The 25,671-nt window shown below is 38.7% G+C and overlaps 2 protein-coding genes and 1 long non-coding RNA gene across 4 annotated transcripts in view; 1 reads left to right on the top strand and 2 right to left on the bottom strand.

Moving 5' to 3' along the window:
• The first annotated feature begins 816 nt into the window (after positions 1-816).
• LOC148349235 (uncharacterized) lies at positions 817-18,214 on the top strand. The gene is made up of 3 exons (XR_015847389.1): positions 817-950; positions 11,033-11,169; positions 17,782-18,214. It is a non-coding gene; the product is annotated as an uncharacterized LOC148349235 (long non-coding RNA).
• Positions 7,764-16,641, bottom strand: orai2 (ORAI calcium release-activated calcium modulator 2). The gene is made up of 3 exons (XM_088321494.1): positions 16,414-16,641; positions 12,624-12,877; positions 7,764-10,507 (listed from the first exon to the last, which is right to left on the bottom strand). The coding sequence occupies exons 2-3, from the start codon at positions 12,870-12,872 to the stop codon at positions 9,965-9,967; spliced, it is 792 nt and encodes a 263-aa protein (XP_088177620.1). The 5' UTR covers positions 12,873-12,877; positions 16,414-16,641; the 3' UTR covers positions 7,764-9,964.
• A 519-nt stretch (positions 18,215-18,733) lies between the features above and the next one.
• The window catches only part of usp28 (ubiquitin specific peptidase 28), a 28,783-nt gene continuing 21,845 nt past the window's right edge, over positions 18,734-25,671 (bottom strand). For both annotated transcript variants that reach the window (XM_088320728.1, XM_088320729.1), the window contains exons 21-26: positions 25,165-25,343; positions 24,811-24,889; positions 23,908-23,987; positions 23,718-23,841; positions 22,057-22,249; positions 18,734-20,303 (exon numbers count right to left, since the gene is read on the bottom strand). In XM_088320728.1, coding sequence (XP_088176854.1) covers positions 20,128-20,303; positions 22,057-22,249; positions 23,718-23,841; positions 23,908-23,987; positions 24,811-24,889; positions 25,165-25,343 — 831 coding nt within the window. In that variant the 3' untranslated portion in view covers positions 18,734-20,127. The remainder of the gene's footprint in view (positions 20,304-22,056; positions 22,250-23,717; positions 23,842-23,907; positions 23,988-24,810; positions 24,890-25,164; positions 25,344-25,671) is intronic.

Genomic DNA, 25,671 nt, shown 5'->3' with positions numbered 1-25,671 from the left:
GTACTTGTGTTTTTGTGAGTATATGTAAATATGACAAATTTACAGTACATATTATAATACTGAAATTGGGGTCATCTTGTTTAGAGGGTTAGTGTTGGAACTAAAGTTAGGGTTATGTTTTTGGTCTGAGCATAGGCCTCTATTGCATTAAGGATTGTGGGTTCAAGCCCCATAAGCTAGGGACACGGCAGGCTAGCCGGATGCTATCGAGGACGAACCGAGACCGATCGTCTGAAAAAGAACGGGAAGCTGGCTGAACGGAAACATGAAGTGAGCAGCCAGGATGTTAGAAAAAAAAACATTACAACATCTGAGCCCTTTAGTGTTACCTGTGGTGTTCCGCAGGGTTCAGGACTTGGCCCCCTTCTTTTCAGCATTTACATGCTTTCATGATGCGATATTATTCGCAAGTATAATATCAGTTTCCATTGCTACGCGGATGACACTCAACTATATCTTCCAATGAAGGAATCTGCCACACTAAACTGGAAATTTGGAGGCCTGCCTCACTGAGATAAGAGTGGATGTCACTTAATTTCTTGCGTCTTATCTCTGAAAAGACCGAAATGTTAGTTATTGGTCCATCTAAATGCTGCGACTTATTCTCAAAAACTGATCTGAACATGTCAACATTTCCGACATACTACCCCTTTTTGGGGGGGGTTAAAATTTTGGTCAGTGTGATGTTGGAGTACTGGTAGTTAAGATGTCTGCATGACACTCCTTGGCTTGTGAGTTCAATTCCATCCTGATCACATCTTGGGTTTAGAGTTGAGCTAGGTCTATGCTTTTAGTTGGAGAAAGTGTACAGGTTTTGGTTGGCGCTGTGGTTAGTTTTAGAAGAATCTGCCACATCGACAGTAGTTCAGATGGTACACACCTGTGTAACAGTCTTAGGGTCGTTCGTTCGATCTGCAGTCAAGAGAATTGACGTTTTGGTTGGAACTACGGTAAGTGCTCCTTTAAACACCCTAATCCGAGAATTTGTTCTACTGGGGATCAAATCTAGAACCTCTAAGAGGTTTACGAGCATCTTGTACTAGCTAGCAGTGTCATAAGATGCCAGACTTCCACACAGGGTTTTAGGTTCAAAGGTTATGGATTTGTTACAGTTTTGGTCAGCAGTAGAAACAGTGTTGGTAGGTCAGATTCCTGTAAAACGCTCACAGGGTTTTAGGTTCAATGCCAAGCCATGAGTATGCTAACAAAACATGCTAACACAATATTCTAACTAAGTAGGTTAACAAAATATGCTAACATCTTCATGCTAACAAAATATGCTAACAACTACACGCTAATAAAATATGCAAACAAAACAACATTAAAAATTATATAAAGATTCTGAAATAAAGTAGCTCATATTCAGCTGGTTAAATGCTAACAAGTAATGCTACAAGCTAACACATTACTACACATTAAGTTTTGCTAATGGTTACATGCTAACGTCTTAATCCTAAAGGCTACATGCCAACGAGTCATGCTAACAGATACAAGCTATAAAACATACTAAAAACTATGTTAAGAAAATATGCTAATAGCTACATGCTAAAAAAAAACATGCTAACAAAATATGTTGAAAAAAATATGCCAACAGCTTCATGCTAACAAAATATGACAAACACAAAACGTTTTTTTTTCAACATTTTCGACATACTACCCCCCTTACATGTTTTTTTTACATTTCCAACATAGTAACCCCTTACGTTTTTTCAACATACTACCCCCCTTATGTATTTTTTTTGACATTTTCGACATACTAACCCCTTACATTTTTTTTCCAACATTTTCGACATACTAACAACCCCTTACGGTTTTTTTTTCAACATTTTCGACATACTACCCCCACGTTTTTTTTTCGACATACTAACCCCTTACGTTTTTTTTTTTAACTTTTTCGACATACTATCCCCCTTACATGTTTTTCTGAGATTTTCAACATTCTCGACATACCCCCCCCCTTCTGTGTTTTTTTTTTTTACATTTTCGACATACTAACCCCTCACGTTTTTTTTCAACATACTACCCCCCTTACATGTTTTTTTTACATTTCCAACATAGTAACCCCTTACGTTTTTTCAACATACTACCCCCCTTATGTATTTTTTTTGACATTTTCGACATACTAACCCCTTACGTTTTTTTTACATTTTCGACATACTAACCCCTTACGTTTTTTTTTCCAACATTTTCGACATACTAACAACCCCTTACGTTTTTTTTTTCAACATTTTCGACATACTACCCCCACGTCTTTTTTCGACATACTAACCCCTTACGTTTTTTTTTTTTAACTTTTTCGACATACTATCCCCCTTACATGTTTTTCTGAGATTTTCAACATTCTCGACATACTACCCCCCTTCTGTGTTTTTTTTTTTTACATTTTTTACATTTTACGAGCATCCCCTCACGTTTTTTTTCAACATACTACCCCCTTACATGTTTTTTTTACATTTCCAACATAGTAACCCCTTATGTTTTTTTAACATACTACCCCCTTACGTGTTTTTTTTGACATTTTCGACATACTAACCCTTTACGTTTTTTTTCTACATTTTCGACATACTAAAAACCCCTTACGTTTTTTTTTTAACTTTTTCGACATACATGTTTTTCTGAGATTTTCAACATACTAACCCCTTACGGTTTTTTTCAACATTCTCGACATACTAACCTCTCACGTTTTTTTTCAACATACTCGACATACTACCCCCCCTTCTGTGTTTTTTTTTCAACATTTTCGACATACTAACCCCTTACGTTTTTTTTCAACTCTTTCGACATACTACCCCCTTACATGTTTTTTTTACATTTCCAACATAGTAACCCCTTACGTTTTTTCAACATACTACCCCCCTTACGTGTTTTTTTTGACATTTTCGACATACTAACCTCTCACGTTTTTTTTCAACATTTTCGACATACTAACCCCTTACGTTTTTTTTTTCAACATTTTCGACATACTAACAACCCCTTACGTTTTTTTTTCAACATTTTCGACATACCCACGTTTTTTTTTTCGACAAACTAACCCCTTACGTTTTTTTTTTCAACATTTTCGACATACTACCCCCCCACGTTTTTTTTTTCGACATACTAACCCCTTGCGTTTTTTTTTTTTTAACTTTTTCGACATACTACCCCCCCACGTTTTTTTTTTCGACATACTAACCCCTTGCGTTTTTTTTTTTTAACTTTTTCGACATACTATCCCCCTTACATGTTTTTCTGAGATTTTCAACATTCTCGACATACTAACCTCTCACGTTTTTTTTCAACATTTTCGACATACTAACCCCTTACGTTATTTTTTCAACATTTTCAACATACTACTCCCCACGTTTTTTATTTTCGACATACTACCCCCCTTACGTGTTTTTTTTGACATTTTCGACATACTACCCCCCCTTCTGTTTTTTTGACATTTTCGACATTGTAACCCCTTACGTTTTTGTTCAACTTTCGACATACTACCCCCCCTTACACATTTTTTTTTTGACATTTTCGACATACTAACCCCTTACGTTTTTTTTTTCAACATTTTCGACATACTACCCCCCCACGTTTTTTTTTTCGACATACTAACCCCTTGCGTTTTTTTTTTTTAACTTTTTCGACATACTATCCCCCTTACATGTTTTTCTGAGATTTTCAACATTCTCGACATACTAACCTCTCACGTTTTTTTTCAACATACTCGACATACTACCCCCCCTTCTGTGTTTTTTTTTTGACATTTTCGACATACTAACCTCTCACGTTTTTTTTCAACATTTTCGACATACTAACCCCTTACGGTTTTTTTTTCAACATTTTCGACATACTAACCCCTTACGTTTTTTTTTCAACATTTTCGACATACTACCCCCCACGTTTTTTTTTTCGACATACTAACCCCTTACGTTTTTTTTTTTTTTTACTTTTTCGACATACTATCCCCCTTACATGTTTTTCTGAGATTTTCAACATTCTCGACATACTAACCTCTCACGTTTTTTTCAACATTTTCGACATACTAACCCCTTACGTTTTTTTTCAACTCTTTCGACATACTACCCCCTTACATGTTTTTTTTACATTTCCAACATAGTAACCCCTTACGTTTTTTCAACATACTACCCCCCTTACGTGTTTTTTTTGACATTTTCGACATACTAACCTCTCACGTTTTTTTTCAACATTTTCGACATACTAACCCCTTACGTTTTTTTTTTCAACATTTTCGACATACTAACAACCCCTTACGTTTTTTTTTCAACATTTTCGACATACCCACGTTTTTTTTTTCGACAAACTAACCCCTTACGTTTTTTTTTTCAACATTTTCGACATACTACCCCTCCACGTTTTTTTTTTCGACAAACTAACCCCTTACGTTTTTTTTTTCAACATTTTCGACATACTACCCCCCCACGTTTTTTTTTTCGACATACTAACCCCTTGCGTTTTTTTTTTAACTTTTTCGACATACTATCCCCCTTACATGTTTTTCTGAGATTTTCAACATTCTCGACATACTAACCTCTCACGTTTTTTTTCAACATTTTCGACATACTACTCCCCACGTTTTTTATTTTCGACATACTACCCCCCTTACGTGTTTTTTTTGACATTTTCGACATACTACCCCCCCTTCTGTTTTTTTGACATTTTCGACATTGTAACCCCTTACGTTTTTGTTCAACTTTCGACATACTACCCCCCCTTACACATTTTTTTTTTGACATTTTCGACATACTAACCCCTTACGTTTTTTTTTTCAACATTTTCGACATACTACCCCCCCACGTTTTTTTTTTCGACATACTAACCCCTTGCGTTTTTTTTTTTTTAACTTTTTCGACATACTACCCCCCCACGTTTTTTTTTTCGACATACTAACCCCTTGCGTTTTTTTTTTTTTAACTTTTTCGACATACTATCCCCCTTACATGTTTTTCTGAGATTTTCAACATTCTCGACATACTAACCTCTCACGTTTTTTTTCAACATACTCGACATACTACCCCCCCTTCTGTGTTTTTTTTTTCAACATTTTCGACATACTAACCCCTTACGTTTTTTTTCAACATTTTCGACATACTACCCTCCACGTTTTTTTTTCCGACATACTAACCCCTTACGTTTTTTTGACTTTTTCGACATACTATCCCCCTCACATGTTTTTCTGAGATTTTCAACATACCAACCCCTTATGGTTTTTTTCAACATTCTCGACATACTACCCCCCCTTCTGTTTTTTTTTTTACATTTTCGACATACTACCCCCCCTTACATGTTTTTTTTACATTTCCAACATAGTAACCCCTTACGTTTTTTCAACATACTACCCCCCTTACGTTTTTTTTTTCAACATTTTCGACAAACTAACAACCCCTTACGTTTTTTTTTAACTTTTTCGACATACTATCCCCCTTACATGTTTTTCTGAGATTTTCAACATTCTCGACATACTAACCTCTCACGTTTTTTTTCCAACATTTTCAACATACTACTCCCCACGTTTTTTATTTTCGACATACTACCCCCCTTACGTGTTTTTTTTGACATTTTCGACATACTAACCCCTTACGTTTTTTTTCAACATTTTCGACATACTATCCCCCTTACATGTTTTTCTGAGATTTTCAACATTCTCGACATACCCCCCCCCTTCTGTGTTTTTTTTTTTTACATTCTCGACATACTAACCTCTCACGTTTTTTTTCAACATACTCGACATACTAACAACCCCTTACGTTTTTTTTTTTCAACATTTTCGACATACTACCCCTACGTTTTTTTTTCGACATACTAACCCCTTACGTTTTTTTTTTAACTTTTTCGACATACATGTTTTTCTGAGATTTTCAACATACTAACCCCTTACGGTTTTTTTCAACATATTCGACATACTACCCCCCTTACATATTTTTTTTCGACATACTAACCCCTTACGTTTTTTTTTTTTAACTTTTTCGACATACTATTCCCCCTTACATGTTTTTCTGAGATTTTCAACATACTAACCCCTTATGGTTTTTTTCAACATTTTTGACACACTACCCCCCTTACATGTTTTTTTTACATTTCCAACATAGTAACCCCTTACGTTTTTTCAACATACTACCCCCCTTACGTGTTTTTTTTGACATTTTCGACATACTACCCCCCCTTCTGTTTTTTTGACATTTTCGACATTGTAACCCCTTACGTTTTTGTTCAACTTTCGACATACTACCCCCCCTTACACATTTTTTTTGACATTTTCGACATACTAACCCCTTACGTTTTTTTTTTTCAACATACTACCCCCCCTTCTGTGTTTTTTTGACATTTTCGACATACTAACATCTTACGTTTTTTTTTTCAACATTTTCAACATACTAAACCCCCTTACATAGTTTTTTTTGACATTTTTGACAGACTACTCTCCCTCCCTTACGTATTATTTTCGACATACTAACCCCTTACGTTTTTTTCAACATACTACCCCCCTTACATTAATGCAGACAAACTATACAATTGGAGGTAAGAGGAAAGAGAGTAAGAGAAAGCGGCTAGAGGGTAGCCGGCTCATAAAGACGTTACATCCACGGACGACGCCTGCGCGTATTTTTGTGTATGTAAATATAAAATCACCGCAATAAGTCACTGAAGTTATTTACTATTTTATACACTATTTTATCTTAAATAAGCCAAATATACTTGTCCTAAATCTGACTTCAGCGTTCAAGTGGGAACTCTGGAAGAAGGGTGTCGTAAACCGCGCTTTGCGTTGGAATGTGCCTTTTGTTCCATTCGGTGCAGATAATAATGACTTATCACCTCGCCTGGGGGGTTGGAGTGTGCGTCTTGCCCAATTCTTTCCTGAGGGCGATGACCTATCACCCATCCTCCCATTCTTCAAAGGAGAATTGGGAAATTACAGCGCAGACCAATCGCCAGCGGCTTGGTCATGAACACACAATTGTAATTTGGCACGGCAGAAAGACCCGATTTGTTCAACTCTTTGATGAAATGAAATGATCTGCATTTATATAGCGCTTTTCAAGTCAATTACTTCCCAAAGCGCTTTACAGTGTGCTTCACATTTCCCAATAGCGGCCGTGATCTGTGCAGCCATGTAAGGCGCTAACCTGCTTATTGGGGGTATTGGGGGTTCAGTGTCTTACCCAAGGACACTTCGGCATGTAACACGGACAAGCCGGGATTCGAACTGGGATCCCTTAATCCTAAAACGATCGCTCTATCTCCTGAGCTACTGCCGCCCCGGCTAAATAAATTAATATGTGGACTATACCCGTCGCTCGGCTCAAAAATTTCTGCGGCTTCTGGACATGCTCCAACTGTAAGGTTTTAGACAAGACATAAAAATACTTATTTGTTCTCTCCTTCCGTTAATACGCAACCTTTTTCCTTTCCATTTTTCTTATCTTTACAGAAGTCGATGTGAATTCACTGCATTTTTTGTATTTATAACTGTGTATACAGCTAGAATTTTGGCATCACATAGTTTGAAACAAATTAACTTTTTTATTCCCGATTCGAGGGAACTGCAAGTTAAACCAACAGTCGTTTAAAAGTTGACATAAAGTATTAGCATTTGAAACGCTGACGACTGCCTGGAGCGGAAGATAAAGTCAACAATGTAAAGTCCTGCCGTATTTTCATGAAACAAAGGCGCATCCCCAAAAAGTAAATGAAATAATGGTTGAAATCAAAGCACATCAAAGAAAATACTGTACTCACCGAGATGTATCTAAGGTGACACTGGAAACAAGGTCAGTAAAGTGACATTTTAATGATCAAAAATGAAATCCGACAGGAAATTGAAAACACACAAAATACATTTGAACCTTTTAAGCTTTAAATTGAGTGTAAACAATATTAGAGTACTGTAACAGGTTTTAAGTTCAAAGTTGCATTAGACTGGCTTAAAAGTAGCTAGCCCACTTGCTCGCTGCACGAGTATATTAGCTTCATTTTCATTGAAGTGAGAAAGTGTCTTTGGTTAACGAAAGGAATTGGCGTTGTGAAGCATCAAAGCAGTCACTAGCTAGGACAGCTAAACGCCTTAGATAACAGGAAAGGTCAATAATTTTGCTACAAGGATTTTTTTTTTCAAGTTTTAGCTGTTTTGGACAGTTAACTTTCTTGCTAGCAGGAAGATACTTTTACATTTGCTTGAAATATTAAAAAGACAGAGCCAGCAAGCCCGGGAACTCGACTAGCTAGCAGGCAAAGTCAAATGTTTCGGCTAGCGAGAAAAGTAACAGGTCTAAGCTAGCAAGCATCTTCAAGCCAAGATAGTTTTAGTCAAGTCAGCCTCAAGATAAATAACTTTTGCTTCAGAAATCTGCAATGAATTCTTTGCTAACTAGCAAGGCTGAGCTAGTTTTACTAAGGAAGTAGCTAGCCTCTATAGACCATTGGTGTTTTCTTGATGAGCAACTCTCAGTAAAAACAGACCAATATTGGTTTAAGACTTCATGCGAAATACATCACATAACAAATATAAGCCGGATTAACTTTCGGAAAATACACATAAAAAAAGGTAACATTTTGTCCAAAATACAAGTAGTGTAAACAAGGCTTTAAATCAATAATCGTAACAGATCTCTCTCTTAATAGGAAAATTACTCATCAATACATATTTTAACAGTTTTTCTTTTACGTTTTAACTTAAAGGTAGCAGAGACCCCTTTTGCACATCAACCATAGACACATAACAACCAGGAAAACAAATTGGCAACAAAAACATTTAAGCCCTTTTTTTCTGTCGACATTCAAAACGACATGCAGCATGGACGTTGCTACTTCAGCTTATTCCCCATGAATTGTTATCATAAACATTTTAAACTTAAGATTGTCGATGATATTTGATTTCCTGAAAAGTGAGGAAGCAAAAACTCTGCATGACAGTAATTCACAGACTTGGCTTAAAATTGAGAGGAAACTGTTGAAGTGGCTCAGGCATCTGGTAAGGCCGCCTAACCCTGGACACACTATGTCTCTAGGCTGGCTTGAGAATGCCTTGGGATTTGCTGAACAAAGCGGCTGGGGACAAGGTGTAAGCTGACAGTTTCCTTAGTAAGGCTCCTGCCCTTGATCGCCAAATGCTTGGCCTAGACAGTTTTTTTATTTACTTACTTTAGTAAGAGGACCCAAATGAGATGGCTCGGGCATTAAGTGGTGATGTCTCCTGGACACCTGCAACGGGAGGAGGCCCAGGAGACAACCCAGGGCTAGCTGGTGAGACTACGTTAAGGGAACACCTTGGGATCCCGTCAAATAAGCCAGGTGAAGTGGCTGAGGATGGGAGGTCTGAGTTTTTCTGGATCAGAGGAATAGATTATTTCACCAGAATGGCCTGGGAACACCTCAGTATCCTGTCTTATGAGCTGAACCAAGTGGTTGGGAAATTGGAAGCTCTGGATTTTTCTGCCGAGGCTACCAACCCCGCCCTGGATAAGAACAGACTAAGTCTCCAGAAAGACCTAGGTGCGCCTCAGGATGCTACCAGATGAGTTTAATGTAGAGGCTCAGGGTAGGGACGCCTGGGTATTGCTGCGGAGACTGCTGACCTTGCCCAGGATAATAAGAAAAGACCAATTCTCCAGAATGGCCCGGGAATGCCTCAGGAACCAGTCAGATGACCGGAATAAAATGCCCGGCAATAGGGAGTCTTGGGTTTATCTGTCGAGACAGCTGAACTCGCCCCAGATAAGAGGAAAAGACTATGTCTGCAGAATGGCCTGGGAACACCTTGAGATCCTGTCAAGAGTGGCTGGCGTTTGGGAGGTCTGCTAAGACTACCAACCACACCATGGGATCCTGTCAGATGAACTGAATGAAGTGGCGTGGGAGAGGAAATTCTAAACCTTCCCAGTTAGCAGATGACAATGTAAATTAAGACAAAAAGGCCGTTTTGAAGCCCAGAAGTGCACAGTATGACATGTTTAAATAAATAAGGCGGAGTGCATCACACGACCTGCAGGGCCCTCTCCTGGCCGTCCAGTTGCACTTTTATCTTGTGCAGCTCCTCGATCTCCTGGTGGTGGCGCTCCGTCTTGTGGCGCACCAGCGAGCGGTAGAAGTGGACGGTGAAGACCACGAAGATGACGCCCACCGGCACCATGATGATGGTGGATGCCAAGGCCGCCAGCCAGCCGCTGTCGCGCGCCTCTGTCGCGGGCGGTGTCGCGGCGGCGCCTCCCGAGTCCATGGGCAGGAACTTGATCCAGCAGAGGAGCACCACCTCGGCCAGGAAGAGCAGGATGCCGAGCGCGGTGGAGAATCCCCAGGCCAACTCGATGTAGTGATGCATGCGCTCGTGCGGCGACTCGCTGACTGAGTTGAGGTTGTGAATGTTGCTGACGGCCTCCACGTTAGGTAGGATGCACGTGCTGATGAGCAAGGCAAAAAGGTGAACCGCCACCAGCACCGTCGTGCACACGCTAAATGCCACCAGCAGCGCTCGCGGGTAACTGTACTGCATCTCCAGCTGAACCTCCACCATGGCCACCTGGAATCACAACCCTTTCATTATTTAACAGTAAGGCTGCAATTGTCAGTAGACATAAATCGATAATAGAAATACAGGGCCTTGTAAGGGTATAAGCCCTAAGAACCTTTCGACATAGTTTTTATTTCAGGCTTAGGTAAAAAAAACAACTAGATATTTTCTAAGAATCAACAACATGCGAGACCCAATCTTGAGAAGAACCCAAATTTATCCAGTTAAAAAAATTGGACAGTGGGCGTTGCAAAAATCTTGGCCCTCTTTGAGTTAATACTTGGTGCAACCCTCTTTTTTCTGCGATCACAGCCACAAGTCTTTTGGGGTATGTCTTTATAAGTTTGGCACAACTTGAAACAAATATTTGCCCTTTCTTATTTAAAACAGTTCATGTTCCTTAAGCTTTGATAGTTTTGACAACATTTTTCAAATCTTTCCAGAAATGCTAGGTAAGATCTGGACTTTGGTCTGGCCATTTTAACAAATTTATAGTGTTTGTCTTAAAACGTTCCATTTTAAATTTTGCTTTAGGTTTTGGGTCGTTGTCCTGTTGGAAAGTGAATCTGCGCCCCATTATCAGGTCTCATATAGACACCAAAAGATGTTCTGCCAGAATCGCCCTGTATTTGGTTCCATCAACTCTCAAGATCTTCCCAGTCCCTGCTGAGGTAAACAACACCAGAGGATGATGCTGCCACCAAAATGTTTGACAGTAGGGATGATGTGCAGTGTTACTCTTAAACAAAATGTAACGCTTTGCATTCAGACCAAAAAGTTCAGTTTGGGTCTCATCTGACCAGAGCACCTTGTTCCACATGTTTGATTGATTGACATTTTCTATTGTTTTTTCCACTAGTCATTATATGCAAGGTTACAAAAGTTGAAAACCAACAGCTTTGATTAACAATGGACAGATCACACAGAAAAAAATGGCAGACAAGAAAAAGCTAGAGATCATCTTGATCCCCTTAACAGATAGAACCCTTTTGCACAGATTATTCTACCTCAGCTGTGTATTCTGGGCCTCTTGGTTGCCTCACTGATTAATATTCAAATGACTTGGGTTGAAAGATTAGAGGGACAGCCAGGTCTCTGTAAGTTTTCAGTGGTTTTATGTTCTCTCCATTTTGATATTATTGCTTCTACAATGCTCTGGGAGATGCTTAAATATTGCAAACGTGTCTTGTATCCCAATCCTGCTTTGAACTTTTCCACAACTTTACCTGGGACCCTCCTGGTGTGTTCTTTTATGCTTAAAAATGCTGTCTGTTACCAAGTGTCTGCTTTTACAGACCACTAAGCCCATCACAGAGCAGGTGTATAATCCTGCAAGCTTTGTATAACAGAAACATATTGAATTGTCTTCGAGTGACTTGTTGTAGTTAGGAAACAAAAGAAAAGTGCAGAACTTGAACGGCAGCTCAGACACCAATTTTCAAACGCTCAATGAAAATGAAAAAGTTGTCGCTTTGGAAAATAATTGTCCGGAAGTATGAAACATATTGTGATTACCCGGATGAATATTTATCTTTATGGTAACGTTTCATCCAAAATGACATACTTGTTTGAATTGTTGTACGCATATCTTAGCTTAGCTTAGAATGTATCTGTATAACTACCAAGCGAATGGGACTTCTTTTTACCGGTTTTTAGTTTTACAGGGACCTCTTAAAAGTAATGTTTGAGGCCATTGTCCAAATAAACAGAAACTAAAGAAAGGAGTCTGGCAAATTGAGACCTTGTTCAGTGACTGTCTAGCTGGCAAAAAGGAGATACTTCGGAGTGAGGACAGCACAGTAACAATTTATGAATAATTACTTTTAGTAGTGAAACCAGATGTCAATATTATTATGTTCTATGAAATAAATTATTTTAACTTAAATTGATTTGTTTCTTTTTAGGCGACCCTAGCTGTTACTATAGTTTTAATTCCATGCTTCAAATAGTCCAGTGTGCCTTATACAGGAAAAATATATGCCAAAAGACGTTTTTTTGGGGAGTGCTCCTTCAATCCAGGTACAATGTTATTTAAAATATTCCATGATCCCAAAAAGATTTAGGAAATATGCAATGGCCTGACTAAAGATCCAGCACATCAGATGTATTTAAAACGAAAACCGACCATTGCGAAACCAGAGAGCAGCGCAGAGGTCCTGCTGGAGGCTTTGAGTTTGGCTCGGCTCAGGTAGAGTTTTCTCCAGGAGAGAGCCTGCACTGAATGGTGGTTGGAGCTAACCAGCTCCAGGTAGCTGCGCCGCACCCAGTCTCTGTAATCCATGCCGCCGCCACCACCACCACTGCTGCCGTCAGGGGCCCGCTCTGACATGCCCGGGGCTGGCGAGCCCGTGGGCACGTTGAGCTCTCTGCTCATGCTGCCTGAAAACAAAAACACAAACACAGAGGAACTAAAGCACAACTTTCCTGACCTTCAATGCAAGATTTTTGGACAAATTAAGATTACAACATCAAACGAGCTGCGCTTAAGATACTGTCCATGTTAGGGTCAACGTACGTCTGTGACTCAGTGTTTTCCGTCCTGAAACGTGTGAAATCAAAGCATCGTTCTCTTCTGACTGACGCCCTTTTAAAAGAATTGCTTAGAGTACCAGTAGCAGAATACAACCCAGATTTGAAAAGGATTGTTCAAGATAAGGATTGCCAGAAGTCTCACTAAGCAGTAAGAGAAAGATGTTATGTTTGAATGGAGTTTGTGTGTGTAGAACAGTGCTCACAATGTTGACTGTTGAAAATTATTGATATTATCATGTTGGTGTGTTTTTTTTCATCAGATCTAGCCGAGTAGAGATCTGTGTATGCTTGGATACATGATTAATATATGATGTTTATGTGTGCCCATGTGTATGATGTGGCTTTTTAGTAACAAAGAAAAAAATTGACTCGCCCCCGTCGACAACTAGGATTTTGGGGTTATTCTATTGTGCCGCAATCACCTTCGAAAAATAGGCTGATTTTGCAGAGGCAAGGGCTGTTTTATACTTTAACAAGCTTTCACACCAGGGTTTATGGAAAACCTCAAGCTTGGTAGCGCGCCATTTTCTTTCAGATTTCCTGCGGTCTTGTGTAAGCGATCTAGTTTCATCAGTAAACCAAGGGGTGCGTCTTTTAAGTTGTGATTTAAGCCGTAGGGGGTGCCACGGAATCCGGGACACTAGCCAGGGTAGCATTAAACTCATTCATGAGTGAGTCAACTACCAATAGAAAAAAAAGAAGAAAAAAAAAAAGGTGTCTGGTCCCCGGTGTTCCTTAGTACCTCCATTCATAAAAATGTTTTTTTTATGAAACATCTTGTACATTCAAAAAAAATGTAAATTTAATGTTTTAATATGTAAAGGTCTAAAATAAATTATATTTTTAAAATTTGTTATTTTATTTCTGCATATGCAATTTTTATTACAATTTTATTTTAGTTATCAAAATATTTATCAAATATCATGCAAAAGAAAACACTTTTGCACTTGATTTTTTTTTTTTTAAGTGGCACAATATAAGTTAACTTGCAGAGAGGTTCTTTTGTCGAAAGTGGAGAGTGTTGAAAATTATTAAATGACAGTTTGAAATTACGAATACAACTCCATTTCTCAAAGTGTTTTTAGAATAAATTTCTGGCAAAATCGGGTTTTTATGCTTAACCGCAAACGCCGTTATCAGTAGTACAACACTTTTAGATAGCAATGGATCTGAAAATAAAAATGTTTTTTCCAAACAAACTTATTATTGTTTGCTACCATGCAATTTGGTTTGTAGCGATTTGTGTACCTTCTTTGTATTTCTTGATTATTGCAAACTCAGTTTAGTGAATAACTGAAAAACAAAAGAAAATACAGTATCGTATCATACTAACTTAAAAAGTCTTTACAAAGCATGCGCTAAAACTGAAATGAATGAAGAGAAAGGCATTATGGGAGGTAATTCGGCCAATAGCATATTGGCATTCTCATGTTGCCGGGATACAAACAAATAGCAGACCAGTATTTTATCTGACGTTGACCGATAGCAGACAGATTTCTTAGAGACATAAGTTTTGGAATATGATTTTTTGTTGATGCAGTGTTGTGGGGAAAAAGTAAAAACGCCATCAACATCTGGATTTCTATTTCGATTCAGTCCCATGTTAGGAGAAAATTTATGGTATATTGTGAAAAGGTTTGGAAAAAAATATATATTAATGTTGTTCTGCACATCTTAAAACTGTAACACATTTATTTTGGTACTGCCCCATGGTCAAAAATTTCTGGCGTGAAGCCTGTAATTTTATATGATCAGATTGACACTGGGATCAAACTATTTTGTAAGAATTTTGTGCTCGGAACATAAGACTCAGAGAAATGTAAATCAAAGCTAAAAGTCAAGTCAAGTTTATTTCTATAGCCCTTAATCACAAAGAGTCTCAAAGGGCTGCACAAACCACAGATTATTGCAAACCACAGACTATTATTACACCATCCCCTGATCTCAAACCTACACGAGGGCAAGGGAAAACTCAAAAACCTCAACATGAGGAAAATTAGAAACCTTGAGAAGGGACCGCACATGAGGTAATTCCCCTTTCCAGGATGAACAGGCTGCAACAGATGTTGCAATAACAAATAATACACAGACATTGTCAACATACAATATAGGTTATTCATATGCTATAGAATAGAAGTGTGTAATTAAAAAAACCTTCAATAACTCAAATGTCAAACTTATTATCATTACAGCTAAATTATACATTTACAGACAGAAAAATCTCTTTCATAGTCTTTCAACGTGAAGTGAAAACAATATGTTTAGTCAATTAAGATTTCCTAAAATCAGAAAGCCACTAAAACTAACAATATTTGTAATCATTTTGATATTTCTATGTAACTTTCTTGTAAATTACATTGAGTTTGTTTATATATATATATATATATATATATATGCGATTGGCTGGCAACCAGTTCAGGGTGTCCCCTGCCCACTGCCCGGGATGGGCTCCAGCCCCCCCGCGACCCTAATGAGGATAAGCGGTACGGCTAATGAGATGAGATGAGATGAGATATATATTTATATATGGGCAGCATTAGTACAGGAGGTGGAGCGCTTGTCTTGGGTATAAGAGATTGCAGGTTCGATTCCCGGCTCCTCCGTGTTATATGTCCAAGTGTCCTTGGGGAAAACACTGAACCCCTAATGCCCCCAATAAGCAGGCCAGCAGGGCTGCTATTGGTGCATGAGTGTGTGTGTGAAGCACATTGTAAAGCGCTTTGGGAGGTCTTCATTGACTTGAAAAGCGCTATATAAATGCAGCCCATTTCCCATTTACAATGTTAACACAACATTGCAGTGGATTTATTTGTATTGAAGTGTATAATCGTTTGGTTCAATAAAGCGTTAAAAAAATAAGAATGTTTATTGTAATATAATTAATGCCAATAAAACAGACCAAATTTTAAAAGTATGCGTCACTTCAATATATAAGTATTTATTACGTTGGCATGCAACCAAGCTAGCTCAACTAACTCGAACGTATAACAAAGTTATTGGTTTATGTGTTTAAATTATGTTATATAAAATAGTCGTTTTTACCGAAAGTATTGTTTTTATGAGGTTGAGTTATTTGAGTAACTCTCACAGAAGCCCGGCGGATATTTAAAACTTTGCTAAGTCAAAAAGTAGGATCAGTTTACACACTCGAGCTAACACCAATTTAGTTTACTTAACTGTTTAAACATAAATTACGTTTTGGGGGCTAAAAATTTAAAAGATTTTCAAATGAAGTTTACCTATAAAACGGCAAGCCAAAACTCAAAAAGGAAAAACCTTGAAGACTTCTTGCTAGCCAGTCAAGTGTTTTTAGTTTTTTTGCTAGCACGAAATCGAATTCATTACCATGTTCAATCTTGGAAAATGCGTTTATATGGACTTACCTGGGCGTCAAACTGGTTTAATATGAAAGAGTGCGATGAGAAGAGTCGTTTCCACAATGAACACACCAGTTCGACGCTTGTCTTCGTTTATAAACGTCTCGAGTGGAACGGCTTCCTGGTTTTATTTACAGTTGCTTGACGACTTCTCTACTTCCGTGATGGGCGAATTCACTCTTTTATTTCAAATTTATGAGAGAAAGTTATGATATTCAATTTAGAAATAGAATGTTGGAGACATTTCGTGGGTAGCAATTCACCAGAAGTATTAATGTTAATAATATTCAAGCTTTTACTGTATATACTGTATCCCTACCGTTTCTTCCATACTAACCTTAACCATTTCCGGGTTTATTTTACGGGTGCTTGACAACTTCTCTACTTCCGCCATGACCGGGTTCAATTGTTTTAAAATGTATACTGTAGATAGTTATGATTTACAAGGGAAATAGTAAACAATTTATGTCAAAATCCCGAATTAAAGTATTTGAAATATTTACATAACACGAGTTTTTGCTAATATAAATGTCAAAGCGGGATTTCCGGTTGGAATTGCCTTCAAATTAAAGTCACTTTTAGAAAAGTACGAAGACGCAGTTTCCCACGAGTCATTATTGTATGCAATGCTTTCTCATCATTCAGCCATACCTGTCAACCTCCACGGCTCCATGCCCGTACAAACTGTCGTATTTTCCCATACAAAATAATCGTACACCATATTTTTTTTTTTCGGAATGATGCATGATGGGAAATCCCCAGGCGGCAGACGCATGTGCACAGTAGCATCAAACCGCTCGCTTCGTTTGCAACGGAAAAAAAAAACGATACCGAGATAGAGGCTTCCGCGGAGAACTCCTTTGACTTGATTGATTTGCCGTTTCGTGATAGTCGGTGTATACCGGATGGTACCCATCATTGACAAATTTGCGTTTTTCCGTACAGATTTCCTTGTACGTCGTACTCGTCTTAAAATGCATAAAAACATACTTTGTACGGCAAAACCGTACAGGTTGACAGGTATGATTTAGCATACCCGGCCCAAGATTTTCAATGAAGTTTACCTATAAAACAACATGATTTAGCATACCTGTCAACCTTAGTGAAAGTGTTATAAACCGCAATTTAAAATGTAGAAAAAAAAGTCCTCATTTTCCGGTAGTAGTTCTCGTTTCAAACGGTAATGTGCCCAAGAGCACACAACTTTGACATGAAGATTGTCTGGTTCATAGTTAAAATACTTAAGTTGCTTATCTCTGCTCAGTCACTTCAGACTCACCATTGTTTCCTGCTAATTAATTTAACTAATCTAATGCTTTCCTACCATTATTTGAACTTCAACTGTTTGTTATCCTTGTGTTTATGGCGTCTCAGGTCTGAACGTCCACAGCCCCTTGAAACACAAAGGTTTGGTCATCACGCTGGAGACATTGCGCTTCTTGGAGAGAAAACTGCTTTGGCATGTCGAGCGCTACACGCCACTCTACCCTTTCTTGGTTTGATGCTACTGTGCGCATGCATCTGCCGCCTCGGATTTCATGTGGTAGTTATGTAGTGAAAGGAAGTCCGTCTCTTTTTAGAGTGCCGGCTGTCAAACAGCTCACTTGCTTTGATGCATGATATTACGAATCATTATTGTTGTATAAAGAAGTTAAGTAAAAAAAGGAAGTATAAAAGGAGAAATGAAAAAAGACAGGTTTGTGGTTATCCCTTTAATCAATATATTACCCACAATAATTTAATGCAGGAAATGAATTCATAATTTGTATGAGAAAATGTATTATTCTACTTAACTATATTTGCATGTATTCCCCTTCTACAGTGAACGTCCAAGCTACTTAATTTTTTTTTTTATAATGAACCTCATTCATGTCGAGCAACTCAGTATCTCACAACAAAATGTTAATTAACAATATATGTGTTATAACGAAACACATGTACAATATAACATGTTTAACTACACAAATAAACACATTTGAAAAAAATATACGGTGTATGATTATTTTGTAAGGGCATGGAGCCGTGGAGGTTGACAGGTAGGATTTGGGCTTATTTTATATACAAATAAAATGATTTTTTTATTGACAGTAGTTTTGTCCACACTTACCGGTACTCATCTTCAGTTGAATACAATTTGAACGAATGCTTTTAGTATCAACTGGTTTTAGTTGCCTTTGTGAGAATTCTGTCCAGCAATGTTATTTATATAGCATCTCTATTTATGGCTTTGAGTATTTTTGTGGGAAAATCCCCCACTGCGAAGACGGACGACTATTTGGACCGCTGTCTTGAGAAAATAACGAAATATTATGTTGATGAATTGTTTTCTCTCACATGGATACGCTCTTTCATGGTACTGTTGAAATAAATTGCAAAGAAAACAAAGTTGAAAACATTTATTGAGTACGAGCCAAGATTAGTTGTCTTGGGGACTCCAACAATGCCATTTCCAAAGCTTTATTTACCCAAATGGGGAAGCTAAAGTGACCCCAAAAACATTTAGGTCAGAACAAGGGTAACCAACATGAGGTATGAGGACACCTCGTAGCCCCCTAAGAACACCTTCCCACTGATCATTGTGATTTTCTAAAAATGGAATTACTACCTAGCATTAGAAATCAGTGTTCTGTTTTCACTATTCGACGAGTGTAAAGGAGATTTCATAGGATGCCAGTTTCTTATTTAGACTCACTGTTGTTCATAGTTTTGACTCTTTCATCTTTGTTGCTATTGGCCAATCATCTTGCTTTTCTTTGATACCCACACTCTGTAGGGCAGATCTGTTTTTGAAACCTTGGAGATTTAATAAAAAGATGGGGCTCAAAGGAGAGCTTTAGGAAGGGATGGAATTCTGTTATCTGAAATCCCCTCTTCCGGTCCGCCTTGCAAGTTCAAAATCCACTGATGTCCTCTCGCCTTATTTTGAGTGCCTGCTAAAGTTTAATTTTACAACCAGTGTATTAAAAACTATGATAGATATTTCGTAAATCATTTTCAAAATCAGCCTGAAATTGATGTACTAGTATATCATTCAGTGCCTTCAGTACAAGGTAGATGTTTTAGTGATTGACGGAGCCTATTTTAACCATATTTCTTATAATGTCACCTAGTAAAAACAGCAGAAACACGATAGTTTGTCATTTTAGAAATGCATATCATACTGGTAGCCATTTGCGCTAATCAGTAGCAAAAAGTAGCCTTTTTCCTTCTCTCATAAATGTAAAACGGTCAGGAGTGGGCAAAACTATGCCCCACGGCCCACATAAGGCCCGTCAGGCTCTTTAATCCAGCCCGAGATTGCAATCTATTGCACTTTCCTTTTCTCCTCTCACTTTCCAAATGTCAACTACATTATATAAAGTAAATATACAAAATAGATATTTAGAAAAACAAACAAATGCAAACCAGCATTCTTTGTCGGAGGATGAATGTGTCGTTGATGTTGAAATGCACATTTAACCTCACTCTTTTTCTGTTTGCAAGTTACATCTTTGTGCTTCATGTACTATGACATGTACTACATGTCCTTCATCGATTAAGCAGGAATTGAACAAGTGCCTCAATACACGGTGACCCAACAATAAAATTCTCCTTTGTCTCGATCAGTGTCAAAATGGCTGCTGGCTAAATACAAACTTTGACACAGCTAGCGACAAAAAAGACACACACGTCTCAGTGGGCTAGTCCATCGGCCATTTTAAAGACGTTTCAAGGCTGATGTTACTTGACGGCGACCACGGCAGCGTTGCAGATGGACTCCATGATGGCGGCCAGGCGGCTGCAAAGGTCTTGAGCCTGGTTCACGTGGACTTTAGGGGGGTCTTTGAGGACCGCCGTCTCTGCCGAACAGTCCAGGACCCGTGGCAGGAATTCGCCCAGTTTCATCTGTAGCGAGTCTGTTCGAGAAAAGTAAAAGAAAGGAGGATGTAGAAAACCTTTTCACATTCGTGGAATACAGTGGTACCTCTTTATACAAGCACCTCTCCACACAAGAATTTCGATACACAATAATTTTTTTAAACAAAAATCTTATGAAAGAAAATCCAGTTCACGAGCAGTCCCAGAAGCTACCACTAGAGACTGCTCACCCCCATATGCTCGGTCCAGTTTGTGCATGCACCTCCCACCATCAGAGTCCGAATTCTGCGCCTTTAGTTATACCTGTAGAGTACCTGTATTCTGCAACAACTACATTTTTCTCGCATGTCTTTAATCGCCATTAGTGGCATCTTCTTTTTGTCACCTTAGCCATGAGTCCCGTAAAGGGAAACGGTAAGGTGTCTGAGAGATAAAGGAGAATGCTGAACCTTGAAACGAAGCAAGAAAAAATAGAAAGCACAAGTGCTCAATTCGTGTGAGTGACCAAGCGGAGGAGTATAATCGGGAAGCAGCGAGTGCAGTGAACAAAGCCGTAGAAGAATCTAGGCAGCGCTTCGATGGGAGGTTATATTCCTGTTGCAAAAAAACGCGAACAGGAGGACAAGCCAAGGAAGATGGTGTTTATAAAAGAGATTAGAGAGGCACTGGCCAAGTGGGAGGAAGGTGCAGATTTTGCTAAAAAAAAAAGATGTGGCAACTGGTCATGTGACAGCTGTTTAATGACACCTGCCTAATGCATATTCCTAACATTTTAAAGGGGAGGCAGAGACAAATCTAGGGTACGTTTATTTTCCCAAAGAGACCTGTAGAAAATAATCGTGTCGCAGGTCAAGCTAAAAGGGTAAAAAAAGGGATGAATGAAAATTGAAACAGGCAAAAAAAAATTGTGTTGTAAAAAAATGGTTCGGGTTTACACTCATTTAAAGTTACAGTAACTTTGATTTTAAGCATACAATAACTGCTTAGGTATCATTGTCATGATTACTGATGCTAGGCAACTGTGCACGCTTCTTTGGCGCCAACTGCCTCGGACTCTGATTGGCTCCCTGTCACTATGTAAACCCCCGTCTTTCTGTCACCTGTTGTCAGTCCTTCTGCGAACCTCAGTTCACGCTAAGCAAGCTTTTCGACCCTGACTCACTCCTATTTTGGCCCGGTCTGTTTCCCGGCTTCGAACCATTTTCTGATCTCGACCACGTTTTTTGCTCTCCTGTCTCGGCTACTGACCTGTTTTTTCCCCGCTCCTGACACCGCCATCGCTCACCACGGAAATAGATCTTCCGCGTCTGAGTAACCTGCTCCCCGCGTGTGTACTAACCTTACCCTTCTTCCCAATAAAACTCGTAAAAAACGTTACGCGAGTGGGTCCTGTCTCCGTTCTGGTCCTGACAATCATCAAAAGTCATGCGCTTTCACTCATTCATTAATCCATTCCCTTCAAACTGGCCATGGGGACACCTTCGTTACAGTGACTCATAAAAAACTTTTATTTTGTTAATGTCATATTATTATTACTGCATTCTTTTTATGTTTATATACTATTTGAATTGTTTTTTAGTGATCGGAGTGTGTTTTATAACCATTTAAAGTTCACTTTGATCCTTTTAGGAGGTCGGGAATGGGCCAAATAGGTTTTAATTATTTTATATCGGGAGAATTTGCTAGTTACATGAGCAATTCAAGCGACAAGCACAATCCTGGAACGAATTAAGCTTGTATGTAGAGGTACTACTGTATTCACAACGGATCGTTTGTGCAATTCGTTCGCACCGTCCAGGTCCTGTCCGAGACAGCAGCACCACTGACTGCGGATGTTTTCCATGGTGTCTCGATCTTCCTGAGACGTCTCGCGGCTCATCAGGTGCAAGCACGGGATGACCACTTCGTCCATGATGGCCACGCCCTCCTCCACTTTGCTTTCGTCGCCGCTGGCGAAAAGTCGTGTGGCGCTTTTGTTGAGGGTCTTTGGGGAGGAGAGGAACAAGTCATTTATTGTTTTCTCGTGTACACTGATTTTTTTTCATTTTTTGAGGTGTTGTGTACACCTAAACTTGATATTTCTCTGAAATGAATATAGTAAACCCCTGGAATACGATACAAATCCATTCTGAGGTGGGGATGGGAAAGTGAAATTCCTATAAAGTGGGGGATAGAAAACTACAATATGCTAATGTATTGCTAATGTGTTTCAAACCCCTGGTACCCCAGCTAAAAACGTGAAAAGAGTGTGTAAGATTATAATTACACTATAAATAAATACAAATGTAAAGGGAGAAGGACATTTTGATTTACCTTTGGTGTGATGTGACTTGAGCTGGTACAATGGAGGGCTGGGTGGATGCAGAGGGGTAAGGAGTTGGTGACACCGGATTAAAAATGAAACTGATTTTGAAACCTCCACTTTTGAGGATTGTCATCTCCTTACTAAAGTTCTTTGCTTAATATTCTTTTTTATTTTAAATAATGTTCCTATTTGTTGATTACCGGTAGTTATGCCCATGCACCAATCAAGGTTGGCAATCAATGTGCTTTCTTCATTTTCTCATATTGAGGTTTTTGAATTTTTCCTTGCCCTTATGTAGGTTTTAGATCAGGGAATGGTGTGCTAATATTCTGTAGTTTGCAATAATCTGTGGTCCCTGCAGTCCTTTGAGACTCCTTATGATAAAGGGCTATACAAATAAACATGACTTGACTTCTTCATTTCTCAATAATTGTAAGCTTTATTTCCATGGTTATCATGTTTTTGCTTTTACCTTTAGCATCACTAAGAGAGCTGTAGCGGATAAATACATTAAAAAAACCATAAAAACCTGTTGCCCTTATGTAGGCACTACTGGTCCCTTTAAGCAAGACTAACTAAAGGTTTTTCCTAGGGCCATTACCACCCTAAACAAGAAGGCAAAACTGTTAAAAATGTATATATTGTGATTATTTGTGATTTTCTTTGCACTACAGGTATTATTACAACTTAAGCCTGTCTGTAAGCACTACGATGTAAATATTTTTGACTATTTATCCTGTCTTGATGACGTGTTTATCCGGTAGTGTCATGTCTAATCTCATTGCATACAGTGTGTCACTGCGTTGTTATCGAAGACAATGCTTTTAATCATTCATTCACAGCATTCATGATGCCGTGACTGAAAGAAATAGCAGACCAACATTTTAAATGAATTTGGCCAATAGCAGAAACGCATCTTTGAGACAATTCATCATATGTACAAACAGGAAGTTGTAATTTTAAATGCTTTTGGGCACTCCAAATAATTTCTTATTGACGTTTTACAGTAGGGAAAATACTATAAAGATGTGTCGAAAAACATCTTATTCCACATTGTAAAGTCAAAACGTCGTAAGGTGGGGATGCCGTATCCCGGGGGTCTACTGTACATTGTTGCCAGGCAATTAAGCGAAAGGGTAGGACGAACCATAAGACATTTCCTCCTGTAAAGTGCAATCAGCGATGCATCAATTCCGCGTTTATCTCCTCTTCTCAACAGGGCGGCGTTGGCGTCATAAGCGTGAGCCAGGTAAGTAAGAGCCTCGCGCATCCTTTCATAACAAATAAAAATCATCAATTTTCCTGTTCTGTGCACACTTACTCGCAGGGACACTTACTTGCCATGCTGGTAGTGCTCCAGACCAGTCAGCAAGTAAACAAAAACAGTCCGGAACGTTCTGTAATCGTCGTGCCACTGCTGTAGAACAATGACAAACGCATTTTAGGACACCAAGTTTCAAAGTTGGGAGCAGATTCTTGATTCGAAATATCACTGAAACATCATTATGGAAGAGTGACAGTGTGTAATAATTCACCAGTAGAGGTCAGTGTAGCTTATAATGAAGCTGAAGCATGTGCATTTAAATAAACACTACAGTAGCCAAAATGATACCACTTGGCTTGTGGTGAAACATAGACTGCAGCCAAGTGGCTAACATATGGCTAGAGAAGAAAACAGTTAAAAAAAGGTAAAAAGTGAAGTATGAAAAAGGCTTTAAATACATATAATGGCTAGTGGGAGAAGCTCCTAAAAAGCTATCAAAACATTGCAAGATCAAGCTTTCTTTACAAAAAGCAGCTAATAATAATAATGATAGTGGCTAGCCTGTAGCAAAGTGGCTCACGTGAGTGGCTAGAGAAGGAAACAGTGGGGGGAAAGTGGAAGATGCTCTAATGAAGGAACTTGGTGAACATCACATGCACGGCTCAGCTGTTTGCGGTAAAGTGCCTGTTAAGTGCTAAAAGCACCACCAGGACAAGAGTATCTTCACAAAATGGGCATTCGGGCTACCATAGTAGTAAGATAGCGCTAAACATGTCAGTTTCTTCAAGTTTTGTAACATAGTTACAAATTTCTAAACCTACTGTACATGTCTTGGAAAAAGTCAGGTTTGTAAGATATTACATGTTTTAATTATTTGATAGATATACATTAAGTATGTGTCTTTACACTACTGAGTGTTGCTTCATTATACAGTACACACACAATGTCAATGTAGTGGACGACATTAAATAGTTACCAGATACTCATCCATATCCATATCTTCTGGCTTAATGAGGCGCAACTTGGCTCGAGCTTCCCTCATGATACTGATGGCTCTGCAAGCAGATAAGATAAACATATTTTTACCGTCCACAATTCTGCGTTAAATGAGTTAGATTAGAATTTATCACACTTCCGAATTTGGACACTAGATAGCAGTATTTACCTACTCTATTGAGTCAAATTGTTGAAACGTTGCCTGACTTTTATTTGCGAGCAAATGTATAAAAAATATTACACATTGTGGAATTTAGATCAATTGAAACCCCTAATTTCTCCTTTAGGTACTATCACAAAAACTTTGAACCATGGAAAAATATTTGAACCTCACCTTTCATCAAAGCTGAGGTTGCGGTCGGTGAACTGCTCAAGCAACGTCCTCTCGATGATGCGTTTGGGTGCTTTATTCTGGAAGAAGTAAACCAGAGCATGCTGCAGACGTGCGTCTTCCTGCGGGGTTGTTTTCTCCTGGGAGAGTTCATACAAGCGGGAGTATTCCTCGTGGAAGGCCTGGTGAAGCACATACATTAGACCCCCAAGCATACGGTGTCCCCGCTGTTATCACTTTACAGTTTGGAATAAGGTGTTTTTTCGGCCAATTTTTATGGCATTTTCCCCACTATATGACATCAACAACAAATTAGTTCATGCATGTAGTAACATCTCCAAGATGCCTGTCTGCAATTGGTCGATGTCATGAAAATGCAGATAGGTTATTGGCAAAACTACTTCCCAGAATGCCTTTCCCTTATTCAGTTCAGAATTTTCTGTCCTTTGTAAGGAATATACAAAGTGGTGAAACAATAATTTAGGTTTTGTACTGCAATTGTATGCTATG

Source organism: Urocampus carinirostris, chromosome 17 (assembly GCF_059441175.1).
Source record: "Urocampus carinirostris isolate Australia breed hairy pipefish chromosome 17, RoL_Ucar_1.0, whole genome shotgun sequence".
NCBI lineage: Eukaryota > Metazoa > Chordata > Actinopteri > Syngnathiformes > Syngnathidae > Urocampus > Urocampus carinirostris.
Note: the sequence above shows the minus strand (reverse complement) of the source record. Positions and strands in the feature narration are given on the sequence as shown.

Bases quoted from the DNA above. Each gene is read 5' to 3' on its own strand.
- orai2 (XM_088321494.1), bottom strand. From the start codon at position 12,872: ATGAGCAGAGAGCTCAACGTGCCCACGGGCTCGCCAGCCCCGGGCATG. The intron at 10,508-12,623 runs GTCGGTTTTCGT...TTGTGATTCCAG, and splicing joins TGCTCTCTGGTTTCGCAATG to GTGGCCATGGTGGAGGTTCA.